Source organism: Perissodus microlepis, chromosome 10 (assembly GCF_051167445.1).
Source record: "Perissodus microlepis isolate ML-2025 ecotype Zambia chromosome 10, ASM5116744v1, whole genome shotgun sequence".
Lineage (NCBI taxonomy): Eukaryota > Metazoa > Chordata > Actinopteri > Cichliformes > Cichlidae > Perissodus > Perissodus microlepis.
The window spans coordinates 11,029,862-11,044,249 of NC_140470.1; the positions used below are offsets into that span (position 1 = coordinate 11,029,862).

General features: G+C 39.3%; 1 protein-coding gene across 3 annotated transcripts in view; it reads right to left on the reverse strand.

Moving 5' to 3' along the window:
- Nucleotides 1–14,388, reverse strand: part of npas2 (neuronal PAS domain protein 2) — a 45,055-nt gene that overhangs the window by 8,677 nt on the left and 21,990 nt on the right. For all 3 annotated transcript variants that reach the window (XM_084941908.1, XM_084941909.1, XM_084941907.1), the window contains exons 2-14: nt 8,003–8,201; nt 6,486–6,542; nt 5,681–5,835; nt 5,483–5,574; nt 5,070–5,159; nt 4,668–4,788; nt 3,703–3,816; nt 3,494–3,612; nt 1,620–1,702; nt 1,418–1,524; nt 1,147–1,294; nt 889–973; nt 672–798 (exon numbers count right to left, since the gene is read on the reverse strand). In XM_084941908.1, coding sequence (XP_084798034.1) covers nt 672–798; nt 889–973; nt 1,147–1,294; nt 1,418–1,524; nt 1,620–1,702; nt 3,494–3,612; nt 3,703–3,816; nt 4,668–4,788; nt 5,070–5,159; nt 5,483–5,574; nt 5,681–5,835; nt 6,486–6,542; nt 8,003–8,058 — 1,354 coding nt within the window. In that variant the 5' untranslated portion in view covers nt 8,059–8,201. The remainder of the gene's footprint in view (nt 1–671; nt 799–888; nt 974–1,146; nt 1,295–1,417; nt 1,525–1,619; nt 1,703–3,493; nt 3,613–3,702; nt 3,817–4,667; nt 4,789–5,069; nt 5,160–5,482; nt 5,575–5,680; nt 5,836–6,485; nt 6,543–8,002; nt 8,202–14,388) is intronic.

The window sequence follows — 14,388 nt, forward strand, 5'->3', positions numbered from 1 at the left end:
AGGGAGACCTTTATGCATTTTTTCCCTAAACAGAGAAACTATAGCCTCTCTGAGAGAAAGCCAAAACTTCTTTGTATAGCAAACTGCTGATTTGGATTCTGTGATTACTCTCATTCTACCACAAATGGTTTTTCATTGTAGCAAAGTTTAATATACGTGTGGGCTAAGGAAAGACTGGCACACTGTTTTACTTTGCAAAAACTACAACTGTAATGAAGCTGCCACTGGTGCATTCTTCATAAATATGCAGATGGAAATGTTTTGGCATACTAGGCGGTGGGTGGAAGCGCAGCAAGTCGTTGAGAATGGGGGCTCAAACAAATAGGGCAGGCTAAAGTAAGCCTTGGAAACCTTTCACAAATGCATCATCACCCACATACACCGAGGTGGGTGTAATGACAACGTCTGGAGTTTTATTAGTGATCACAAAGATTACATAAAAAATAAGGATTGAGTGTGGGACTCTTCTGGAAACTAAAAATTGATCTTCCATTTCCATTGCTAATGAAAATGTCAAACCCAGGGACAGAGGGTTATCACTAGACTCGTATTATTTTGCTGCCTACAATCCCCAATAACAGATCTTCCACCCATACACAGGAGCAGGATTTCTGTAAATAATGACCTACTGTTGAGTGAGTTAGCACTTTGGGGAGCAGAGGATGACTCACATGCAGAGTCTGACAGCGCTGTGTGGGAGGACTTCCGGGAGCTGTGGGAGGACACCGAACGTGCACCGCTGTTTCTGTCCCGTGGAGCGTCCAGTGTGGAGCAGATGTCCAGGTAGAGCTCTTGAGCCTGGAACACAGAGTAATGTTCAACATGGTGGGCCAAGTTTGAAGCTGACCTTGTAAATGTCACACGCTGTGCAGTATGAGTCCGAGTTACCTTCACAGAGGACGGGGCTATCTCAGGTGGCGACAGATCTTCAAGGCCAAACGCTCTCCTTCTTTCAGCTCGCACTTCAGCATAGCTGAAGGACAACAGAAAATGCAGTATTAAGGGAGGCTAGATCGATACACCCCTTACCCAAAGAGAGAGGAAATGTGTACACACACACACACACACACACACACACACACACACACACACACACACACACACACACACACACACACACACACAGAAAGAAGAAACCAGGCTTACCTGACAACAGTGTGGGTGCAGACAATGAACTCAGGTTTGGAGTTCCACTGGTGGTAAGTAATGTAGTAGTGAGTCTGCAACCAAATCCACTGCTGACCTTTGGTCAGGAATCGATAATAGCAGGATTTACCTTTTCCAAACTGCATTACTAAGGAGAGAAGAAAGAAAGTCCACATGAGTGCTTTGACATTTCTGTCAATTTGTACAGTTGCCCTTGATACAGTGATCATGAAGACTGGTAGGGAAAAAACGCAACAGAAAAGTAGCTTACATTGCTTGTGACATTGGGCTATGAGCTCTAAGTCATCCACATGATAGTAATCATAGCCAGAAGTTCCAAGAACCTCGAAGGGTAAATAGCCTATGATTGGCGAGGCTCTGAAACACACACGCGCACACAGGGCAATAAACATGCAAGAAATACTTTTTCTAAGTATAGACTGGTAGCTGTCAGGATAATACAAATATTTTACCTGTGATCTAAAAACAGAAACTTCCATTCAAGGCTGTGTCTGGAGGTGAATTCATCACAGGGATCTTCCACGTTACACAAGTCCTAAACAAAAACAAAAAGACTGAGGAAGGTCCCCGCTAATATTTCACAGGGAAGCAAGGCATGATCGTGTTTTATGTACAGTATGTCCTGTATATGGTCATAGTTTTTAATATCAGAGTTGGTACAGTGCATGATGAAACTTAACACAAAAAGATCATTACACATCAAGAATATGCTTAGAGGGACCAAGCAGCAACAGCCACCGAGCATGTGCAAAAAGCTGCAGTTCCTCAAATGGCCACTTGAGGCTGGCAACAAAAGCGAGTCAGTCCCTTTAGATTCCGATGTTAGAGAAGAGGAGGTACAGAAAAGTGTTTTGGTCTCTGGCTAATTTGTCCATAATAACTGTAAAGAGGATGATTTCTCTTTTATTACTCTATAATTTTTATATTAAAGGTTTAATGTTGTGTGTCATCATGGTAACTAGGATACTAGCAGTCTCTGAGGTGTCGCCTTAGCTAATTTACGTTTGTTGTGCGCATTTTGGAACATGTTAATAAAATTATCTGACAAACAGTATGGCTTCTTGCCAAACAGTCTGTGCTCCAGCTCTGCTGAATGAAAGTCAAGTGTTTTATTAGTATGTTACTTACTAACAAACAGGCGTCTGTATTTGTGCAATACACCCATGTACACGATGGATGCTTTTTCCAAACAAGGATTACTAGCAGACAACGTGGCAACAGCCATAATGCTAGTCCACAAACCAAAGACACAGTTGCTGTGTCTATCGTTTTACATATTGCTAGGGATAATGCCAACGTTTTTATTAACATTTGTGTGTCACAGTTAAAATGCTGTGCCCTTGAACCTCTGTGGAAAATGAGAACAATGCACCTTTGAAAAGAACTGGGGAATTTCTTCATTTGAAATTTCATTTGAAAAACTGATGCCTACTGTTTACAAAGGATTCATCTTCAGACTGAGAAAAGGAAAAAAATCTTTCCATGTCATTCGTCCCAGTAGATATTGTTCCAGTCTGACCAATCAGTGTAATCAGTGTGTTTTCCAGTTTGGAATAACTAGTCGGCAGAGCTGAAGTCTGTGCAATAGATCAGGCGGGGGGGTTTCTAAGCTTTTTGGCTTTTAATAGCAACTGACCATCCTGTACATGTAAACTGCACTCTGACTACTTTTACATATTGGGATTTAATTAATCTTCAACAAACCATCGCTGGAAACGTGCCATTTTATAAATTTCCTTTGGGATGCTTGGAAAGGGTATAAAATCTGAGCTGATCTCACAAAAATTTACAAGAGTGCGACTTTAATTCCCTTCTGTAACTTGACAAGTGGCCAGATTTCAACTCAAAGGGCCCTTTAGGGATCACAGCGTATCCTCATGATGTAACAAGTTGGCAAGTACACAGTGTGCCACACTGAACCTATTTGCCGCGAGAAGTTTTCCAGAGTGTGTGCGCCACGATGGAATCAGTGTATGCCGAAGTGTGTCACCTCTCAGACCTCATTGTGCCACTGATCCAAGCTCACTATTGCTGCATGGACCGAAACTGCTTTTAGTGCCACGTTTAGCCCTCGAGTGATTTAGTGACAGCACACACAGCGACACAAGCAGAGAAACAAAGCGACAGAAGCGCCATCAGGCTGCTGCCTTTTTCACATGATGATGCCACAGCAGGTAGCGCCACATATTTGATTTCCTAACGCGTGAGATTTGCACCCTCCACCCCCTGGGTCTTTTGCTTGTTAGGCAAATGTGTAAAGTGTTACTCTGTGGAGTCACAAGCAGAGAAACAAAGGAACAAGATTTAACATTCAAGCTGGTTTTACCTTCAGAAACTGCGGAGTGACTAATCGCACGGTAGCAATGAGGCAGACCTGCTCCTCCAGAGACGACTGCAGACTCCTTGGTAACGTCAACTCGAGCCCATTACAAGACGACGTAGGCACTGTGTGACCAAGAACATGTACATATGTATGTGTATTTCTGTTTTGTTTTTTCTAAATGTATTTGTTTTAAAAATAAAACAAATCCTTACCATGGTTGTGAAACTTAAAATCTCCAACAAACTTGACATACTCGTATACAGGTGGCTCTTTTGGGTTCATGTTACCTCTAGCTAGATGACAGCAAAATTCAATGTGTGCCTCACCTAAAAAGCAGATATTGTCATGGTTACACCCTGAACATAATGAAGTTTACATGCATCATTATAAAAGCTGAGGTGCTTCTCGATGGTATTTTTGACACAGAAAAACCAAAGAGTCAAAATGCTGACAGGCACCAATAGAAGAGGTTGCTTTGTTTCCTGTACTAGGACAGTGTAACATAAACTTACCTTTGCATAGCAAGGTAATAAAATGTAATCCTTTTTACTGGTAAAAAACAAATGATGGATGTGCTCAAAGGATGTTGTTTACTGCAGACTTGGCTTTGTGACAGTTTGCTATTTAGGTCTCTAAAGATAGGCCGAGACTCTTGCGACTCGCCCTCTCTCTTCCCCAGAAAAGTCCAATAGTAAGACAGGATTAAGGTCAGGTTCTTGAGCCTCCCATACTACATTGCTTTGGATTACTGTGCTAACATAACAGTGATTTAAAGTCTTAACTATGATACTAAGCTAGCTCCTATTATTAGCTAAAAGTCTAATCATAGATACACACTAATCAGCAATCCAATAACCTGCAGACCGTAATTCAACTAGCTTCTGTATCTCAGTTTCAGTCCAAACAGTCTTTGTGACAAAAATTCTACAAGACAGAAAACAACAGTCAAGTGTTGTTTTTGTACTTCAAACAAAAAAAGAAGATTCTTGAGCCAACATAACTTTTTGAGCTGATTTTTAGTGGAGAATTACACCAGCGGCAACTGTTCTGTCCACAGCATTTTGATCTCCCAAAGTGGGAGACAGTCTACAGGCTTTAACCTTTCTACTTCCGCTGTGTTTCAACACGATGACCCAGACACAGTGTGTGCAGAGAGCCCGCTCAGCGGGATACTCACTGTCAAGGAAGTCAGCAGCAATGGGGTCAGTCATCAGCATGTGGGATGATAGCAGCTTATACACCTCACCGTGCTCCCGCTCCGGGAGGAAATTCAAGATATTTTGGTCCACCATATCTGACTGGTGCAAAAAACACAGATGAATGGCAGTCAGTCTTCCTGGCACCATTTCAACAAGTGATATCTTACACAACAGTCTTAATGGGAGTCACAACGGCAATCTGCTTCAGATAAAGCAGCAAAACAGAGCTTTTTTCTGTCTAACTTCACTGTTATGGCAACAAAAATAAAATGAGGACCAGACATGGTGAAGTGAAATCTAATGTTGTCTAAATCACTGCTGTGCTTAAGTGACAATACAGAGCTTTGATGGTTGCGTGAATTTGAGGCCCTCTTACTTACCGGTAAATGGCCAATAAGTGAGGAAACACTGTCAGACACGTATATGATGTTACCATCTGTAGTTAATGCAACCAAGAAACCATCTAGGGCCTGCAGGAGGGAGGAAGTTACCACAATTATATTACTGTATTACAGCATGTTGAAAAATTGCACAATGTCTCATCGGGTCTTAATTAATCTATCAGCACATTATGCTGACGTGTTAACGTGCTGATATTTACTCTGCTTTCGCATATTGCCTAAAGAGACCTCACATCTTCACTGCTGATTTTATAGCAAACTATGAATACATGCACTTAAAATAAAAATCATCATTTTAGAGAGGATGTAGCTTTGCCTTTGTGTTTATTAATATTACCTAATGGCAGAGTTAAATAACAGCTACTCTTCAAAGACATCCTCCTGAAGTTTACCTCCAGCATTAGCTGAGTGAACTCCTCATTACTGAGAAACGAAGGCTTCCAGTCCTGCCTCACATCGCAGGTGTCGTTCTGTGCAGTGATGTCTGGGAAAGAGAAAAGGGCAGAGAAAATGTTAGAAATATGTCTATTAAATTAACAAAACTAAATAGAAAGACTATAGAAATAGAAAGACTACATAAAAACCCGTACCTTTCTGTTTCTGCAAAAAGTCGATGGTCCTCTGCAATATGGTGGACTTGTCCATCTTGCGCGGATGGCCCTGACCCTGCAGCATGGTGCACAGCTCTTTGATGAGCACATTGAATTGGTCTCTTCTTTTCTTTTCTGATTTGTTACGGGATGCCCTATAACAGAGCGGTTATTGCAAGTGAAAATTAAGTGACTTTAGTTCAGCTATCCTGTTTACACGGAAGATAGTTTGGAATAAGGAAAAAAGAAAACAAGCAGAACAAGAAAGGTAAATGTAACAGCGGCACAGTGCTGAAAATGTAAGCAGAGCCTGAATATATTCAAATTTGTGGGTACTTTGTTATAAAAATAGGGCATGAAAACAATTAATTAAACATAGATTTAATCATACAGAATTTACATTTTTAAAAAGAGAAGGCTGGTTATTCTACCAACGGCTAAGCCCCGTGGTTGAATTTGATATCTTCTGACACCGTGTCCTAGAGTGTCCATAGGAATTTTTCAGATAAGAAGTAATATGTAAATCTGGAGTCGAACCTTTGTGAACTAAGAACTCAGTCGCTTTTAGACACCAGTATTTGTAAGTGTTTAAAATACAAAATGAGCCAAAAGAGGCCCAGATTAACCGTAATGTCACGGAAAATGAAATGAATTTCTTCATTTATTATGTCCAGTCCAGTTTCTTTTAAAGTGATGACCTACCACCAATAATCTGTTTTCCATTGACATTCCCATTTATGTAAATAGTAATAAATGTGTGATACTGTACATGAAGTGTTTGCCCAGTATGCACAGACGTCAGTACCTTTTTGCCCTGTCCTTCTCATCTTCATCCATTAAATCGTCCATGCAGCTATTGGTGCTTGAAAAAGAAGGATACGCGTTAGGAAGAAGTTCCTTTGACGTCATCAAACACGTGTCAGTGATAATATAACAAGTTCAGGTCATATTTTTGTCTTTTGCACAATATAACAAACAGTTTTCACAGCAAGACATTTGAGCTGTCCTAGTATGAGAGCAGTTTTCACTAACAACCTCAACAATGGCTCAATCATCCAGGATTCACAAGTAAAGCAGATAAAAGGAATGTAGCCATTGTGTATTTTGTCTTGTGGTCCTGCACTACCCTCTGTGAGATGGTAAAATATGTTGTATTTTAAAAAAAAAAGCCTATTTAATTGTCAATCTCAAGAAATTACCAGAGACAATGTGTGGACCAACCACTACTAATGCTGTGATTATGTTAGAGGTAACCGCATTTGAAGCCTCTGGTCTTCTCCCATGTTTAACAGGTCACTGTGATTTGTAAGTGACCTACTCCATATTTGTATTATTGCTTTATACTCAGAGGCTCACGTGGTTGGATGTCTAAAGGCAGACAAGTCACGAGTCACTTCCATATCGTTTTTCTTACGAATTACTCCTGGTCGTAACAGGATATTTACTACCTGAGAACACAGCAGCAGGAGTTTATTTTTATCGCGTGTAACTGGTTAATCAGCAGCAACAGAGATAATCAGTCATAAAAAAATTTGTTAAATGTAATCAACCTTGTCAGTGCATGACTTTGACCCGGGTATGGCCAGTATCAATTTTTCGACACTTGAATGTTTTTACATGATTACACTGACTATGACCTGCATTACATTCATTGCCATGAGAGTATCATGTGATAGGCTGTAACTTGGGCGTTATCTTTAAAATGTCAAAAGAAGTGACCGGCTTGTACATCATAGACACAGCAGGTATTACAAAAAGAAAAAACTACTACTGAGGAACATTGAACGTTATGAGTGCACAACTCTGAGTGAGTGTAACTTATTATTCCTGTGGTATTGGATCAATATTAATATAGTCCCACAGTGATTCATAAAATGCTTCATTACTCTTGATGGATGTAAGTGCTTTGATCACATTTGTATAAAAGGGTTTTTTTTTACTTTGCATTGCAGATGATGTTCTAAGAGAACTGCCTGAATATTGAACAGCGCGCTCCTCACACAACTCAAATTGAGGGTCATTCAAGATAAATATGTTCTTCATTGTTAAAATACAACATTTACTACATGTTTGTTATGCAGTTTATCTTTATACATTTCTCAAATGTGTTGTAGTTTTGTGCATGTATGCTCACAATGAAAGACTATGAAAAACTTTGCTAAATGGTAATGTCTAAAAAGATATACCAGATTTCTTTAAACTATTACATGAAAACTTTCACAATTATTTGAATGGTATATTGTGTTTACCACTACAGTGATGGTTATGAAGCAGGAACTAAATAAAGAAATCAAAATGAAGGTAACTTTATTTCATACTCACTCCCATTCCCTGCGGCCAGACGGACAGGGGCCTCCGAAATCAGAAAGGTTGTCCATACTCACTCCTTCTGCCAACCAGGCCCTTTCTGAAGTCTTTTAAGTCCCATCCGCGCCGTCCTTGTCTGAACGCTCTTTTAGAAAAACTTAGCACGGTCCCGTTGTCCACCACCTCCTCAGTTCAATTAAAGAAAAGCCAAATCCTGTGAAAACAGATAAAACTCCTGAGCAAAAACTGCAGGGCACGCATTAACTCAATGACACACCTGTTCAGCTGCTCGACAACCTGCTAAAGTTTAACCCGAGCATCAGAATGAAGAAAAAAGGCGATTTAAGTGACTTTGAACATAGCATGCTTGTTAGTGCCAGACGGGCTGGTCTGAGTATTTCAGAAACTGCTGATCTACTGGGATTTTCCCCACACAGCCATCTGTAGGGTTTATGGAGAAAAAAACAAGAGGTTCAACTAGTGAGCAGCAGTTCTCTGAGCAAAAACGCCTTGTTGAAGTCAAAGGTCAGAGGAGAAAGGACAGACTGCTTGGAGCTGATAGGAAGGCAACAGTAACTTAGATAACTACTTGTTACAACAAAGATAAGTAGAAGAACATCTCTAAACACAAATCAAATTGAACCTTGAAGTAGATGGGCGACAGCAGCAGAAGACCACATTGGGCACCGCTCGTGTCAGCTAAGAACAGGAAACTGAGGGTACCATCCACACAGACTCACTGAAACTCAACAGTGGAACACTGGAACAACGTCCCATCTGATGAGTCTTGATTTCTCTACAACGTTTGGATAGCAAGCTCAGAAGTTGGTGTAAACAACATGAAAGCATGGATCCATCCTGTTCAGTGTGCATATGTTCTGTTGACAAAAGGGGGTCAAAACTAGCAAGGTCTACCCAGTGAGTGAGTGTAGACTGACTGCTTGTTCTCAGGACATTTCTGCAATTAAATCCATAATAATTGAGCCTTTAAAATCCTGGATACAAAGCAAACACGGTATCAACACTGTGTTCAAATATTTCAAATGAACGTTCTCCCAAGCCACTTTTTTTAAATGCATCAAGAAAATATGACATTTGTTGCGAGCTTGACCACTAACAGACCACTAGCTTTTTTTATGAGCGGACAGTGGAGACATGATAGGAAAGATAGGAGAAAGACCAGGACGACGAACAGTAAATGGCCTAATCACAGATTTGAAACTGGGCCTCTGCAACCAATAGGAAGCCTTCTCACAGCACATGGTTTGCCTGCTGAATCCGTTGAGCCACTCAGGCGCCCCATTAGCTTGCCGTTTTAACAAATCAATCAGTCGCACCAATGTTAATACCGTGAAAGTTAGCATTTTCTGTAGGACTTGCATTCAAAAATGCTGTTTTTACTGTGAGGACTTAATGTGTGCTGCTGAAAGACATTAATAACACAGCATGAAACAAATTAGCTATTTTCACCTGGCTAGAGTACTTCATCACCTAAGAAGTGTTTTTGCTTAGAACGAGCTCCTCTGACCTAGAAAAATGTCTGAAGCAGACACTTCTTTTGATAACCTGGCCTGAAAAAACAGAGCGCACAGCAGCCACCTTCTTCACACATCCTTTGTATGCGGCAATCTTAAACAACATGGAGCAGACGCTTCTTTTATAGACCAAACTAAGAACTCACTCAGATGAGCTTTGGACAGCTCCAGTTAAACAGCATGAGACTGTTTTCACTTGCAGACCAATTAATAACACGTCTCCATATAATGTATACATGAAAACATATGTTTTCCCCTAATTGTGGCTGACAGAATACCGTGCATCTTCTTAGAGAGCCAGCAATTAAGAGCAATTATTATATTCCAGACACTTTCCAGTAGGAAAGCAACGCTCATGCTTTCGTTTAACCTTGATTAAAATTGTCCACGGTTTCATGGTCTGGAAATAAATTCAACTCTGAATCAGTTATATTCAAATTATAATTATAGTTAGTGGTCCTTCTTAATGCAGGCAGTCGTCTGTGTTTGTCTTACTCCAAATGTAGCCTACACTGAGTGGCCTCAGGCAAAATTACTAGATATTGCTGCTTCCATTATTTTGCATCTAAACGAGACCCAGAGGGACAAGAGAATCACGATGACTGGAGATATCTGAGTGATGTGTTGCAGTCTTTAACAGCTCACTGCTAAAAAGAATAAAAGTCTCTGGCCTAAGCAAAAGAAAAACTGCATTTTAGCTCACACCCTTTCCTTCTTCATAAAAGGAATCATTTTCTATCTTGGGTTTCCAGACTCTTGTTCCTATAGAGCACATAGGAACACACAATTGTTTGAAGCTGGTGTTTAAGCACCACTTCAGCCTGAGGTAATTGAGCCAGTAACCACTTGCACGCCAGCACTGTTGTAGAAATGTAATTATGTGCATTCCTTAACGGGGAATATATGAAAAGATGATGGGCCAACTTCTGGAGAGGAAATCCATGGATTAATCTCATTCTCAACCTCCTTCATATGCTAAAGTATACATTTCCCCACTGGCATGTTTAATATCGTAATTTACCTCAGACCATTTTATTCAGTTATTCTCTATCATTTATCCTGAAATTCATGCTCTTATATGCATTTAAATCTGATTTAAAGGGACAGTATGGCTAACACCAAAGACTACTTTTGAGCTGCCCACCTTTGGAGATATCAGCCTGGAAATGTGTTCCTCCTCTTGAATATAAGGGAACTAAAAGATGTTTCCCTGCTCTGTGCACCGGTAAATATTGAAACAATTTTCTCTATTAATAAATAACACCTCCCAACTGTATCACTGCAGTGATAAGAGGCTTAGGTTAATGGTAGCGTGGCATGACGAAAACACCTGAACTGTGATGTCAGCAGGCCCCGTGCAACATTTTTATTTATTGATCTTTATAAATGCCAGTACTGGTATGTTTTGAAATAGGTAATATCAGCCAATATATCGATATGGCCAATAAATAGGTCGGGGTCTAATCTAAAACAAAGCAAAGGAATATTATGTGAACTTTCAACTTTGCATGTATAATATTTGGAGACTATGCACACAGCTGATATTTCAAAGGTGACCATTGTTAAACTAAAAGCATATCACTTATGCTTTGTTTTCATGCCAATCCATATTTTTAAAGATCTAAATGGAACATTTTGCGTTAAATTCAGGCTCTGGTGTTTAACATTTTGCTATGCTATCCTTGTCTGTGTTTTACTGCAGAAACTGCCCTCAGCTTCCTGCAACTGCTCTGCAGTAAAATCCTTCCAGTCCAAAAAGAATCCAAAACACAGAGCAGCAGGCAAAAATCAAACACTCACCCATAATTTATATTTCTAGTTTGCTTCTTTCCCCATACTTCATGGGCATATGTGTAGTCTATTTGTAGCTTATATGAAGCCATTTGTAGGGCGTCAAATGGGTCAGAGTGAGCTAATAAGGTAAGGAACTCAAATGAGAGGCACAAAGCAAGAAGATATTGCTGAAAGTCTTTCACTGCAAAGCAGTAATTCAAGCAAGTTTAATGTCATTACTTGTACATTGTTGTGGAAAAGGTTCCCATGTTAACAAGGTGACATTATGCCTTAGGTCACTACAAATTTGTGACGTCTTAGCATTAGCTTGTAGCTACGGATGTCCTCTTTATGACACACAAACTTCCATCCCACTTTCAGGTTTCCATAGCTTAGTAAAGATTTGCACACAAAGGTAAAGACTCAGAATGAAACTCGCAAGTGTTACTGAAAAATCAAGCTCTTATTTAATTGGGCCAGATTGATGAGAAATGCCTTGCAAAAAAACTAAATGAAACAAAACAAAAAAACATTAGCTACCGCAGAGGGGAAATGCCAATGTTTAATCAGAAACACAATTTCTGCATTTACTGCCCTACTTACTGCCAAACTACTCTTTAGACTGTTTATGCTTTTACTGCATAGATACAGACGAAAAAGATCTTCCTGAATTGTTGACAAAACAAAAAAGCTGAAGTTTGTATAGCAAGCAACAGAAATTACCACTCATAAACTGATCTACTGTGTAAATGTCCTTTTTTTCTTCGCAAGATTAAAGAGAAACACTGCATTAAGAATCACCTCATGCAGCTTTAAATGCATATTTTCTCTGCACAGCTAAAATAAACCTCACATATCCATCTGCATTCTAGTACTGAGGTTAAACCACACCTCGCAAGGTCAACAGCTAAAAAACATCCGAGTCTCGTTACACTCGTGCCTTCGGGTATTTAAAACCCTTTAAATTGAAACCTGAGCTCACTTCGCAAGGTGGTACACTGAAGTTCAAGTTCATGATGAACACTGTATGTAAACAGGCTGTAAAAGAGGCAGAGCCAATGACAATGGCCATGAAATAGTTCATTTTCTTTGTGAATTCTTAGCATTTAGACTTTGTATTGCAGTTTAAAAGAACTCTCCACCCTCAACTATAGCTTGTTATTAGGTTTAATATGCTCCATCTTTGCATTTAATTTAAACGTAATAACTATTATATTATTAGATTAAAATAATTTACATCCACATTTGAAACATTTACAACCCTTATTTTCATTTCAGATGTGAGTCGGTGAAGCTCACTAATGGCTTTAATGAGTAAAAAAGCATGCTGGTGTCATGCTGTTTGCTGGGAGCTGAGGACCTAAAGTACTCCTCTACTGCAGTGAATGACATCTAAAAAGCTCTCATGTCCTCTCCACTTTTGCTTTTTCACCTTTTGGTGGGTATTTGTGATGATGTTTAAAACACTCAGGTAATGAGCTGCAAACACATTCAGGCAGGATGAGTTTTATTTTTTTCATTTTGTAGTTTTAAAATGTATGAGATGCTAAGGAACTGTCATATTATCTGTGGATCTTTTTAATGATGGATTACCCTCATGCAAAAGCAGCAGCAAACTGGTTGTTTTTGATAGCATCAGAAACTTTAATACTGGCTTGCAGAGGCGTGGGCGCGTGATGAGAAGAGAGATGCTGACAGTAGATATTTCTCTGTCAACAAAAAAAAATACCTGTTTGACACAGCGCTAGCGATACGGGCAGCGAGCATGTGAGCTTTAAAGATTTTCTGTCATGTGATGTAGAATAGATTTAATTAACATTTTCCTATATTGATGGCATGCACATACTGCTAGTGTGTCATTGTCAAAGTACAGCTTGGTGAAATGTTATTTTCTAAAATCACAAGTATATAGGAGCAAAACTCAGTATTTAATTTGTAAGGCAAAGGACCAGATAATGTGATAAACTGTATTTAACTGATCAAGAGCTATAATTTTTCTACTTATACTTTATTTCACAACTTACAAATCAGAATTAAGACTTGCAAAGTTAGCCTGCATTTGAACAGATCTAATAAATAAACACTTAAACTGCAAATTTTGAGTTACAATCAAGAAATTAGATTGTAATGTTAACAGTGGGGCAGCTCTCTCTCTTTAACGTCTCTGAGCACAGAGTAAGACTGGGAGTACTTTGAAATTTGAACTAAATCTCCAAAAATTGCATTTGTTGAATTTAGTTAACGAATCTGATGTATCCATGGATTGTTTCACCCTCTGATTTCTAGCACAATTCACAATTCGACTTAAAATGCATCCCTATTGCCCACTACTTTTCCATCCATAAACAAGAACCTAGCAAACCTTTGCTAACCATTAGCATAGTAATGAGCATTTGCTCATTACATAAAAAACTAACAAAACTAACCAATACTAATATTAAATTAGCTCGGAAAATCAAATCCCTTTAAATATTAGCTATCAGCTATGACTGTTTTAAAAACTACAAAAAACCCCCCCAAAAAACTCGAAATGTCTAGGTTTGAAAAATTAGGCCATTTCGGAAATGCAAAAGCTGCAGTATATCAAACATGGTAGCTTGAGGCTAACAGACGGCTACAGAAAAAGGTTAAATCCCTCCTTCTGGGTAACATATTTTTTAACAACTAAGCCTTTAAATGCTATTAAGGTATACAGTAATGCCTTATTTGGGCAGAGCTGGTTTGACAGACAACTGCATGGTAACACAGCAGTGTTAGCGGTGTTAGCATCAGCTAATTAGAGACAGCGAACTGTTCCTCTCACTGCACCACTGTTAGTGCCTTTTAATCAAATTACTTTACATATAATGTGGTCTGCTATGCAGTATTAACAATCCAACCAAGAAGCCTGCTCCAATACTCTATATGTTAGCCCTAATTAAAAGGTATGTGTACGCCCTTTGCTAATATGCAAGCACACTAACCTCTTGTTTGATTAAAAACCCAAGGTGGGGGCACCATTGCTTTATCTGTCTTATATACAGATTTTGCTAAATGCACAAAACCTCTTTAGAATACAAACAAAAAACATAATGATGTAATAAAGTAGCTACT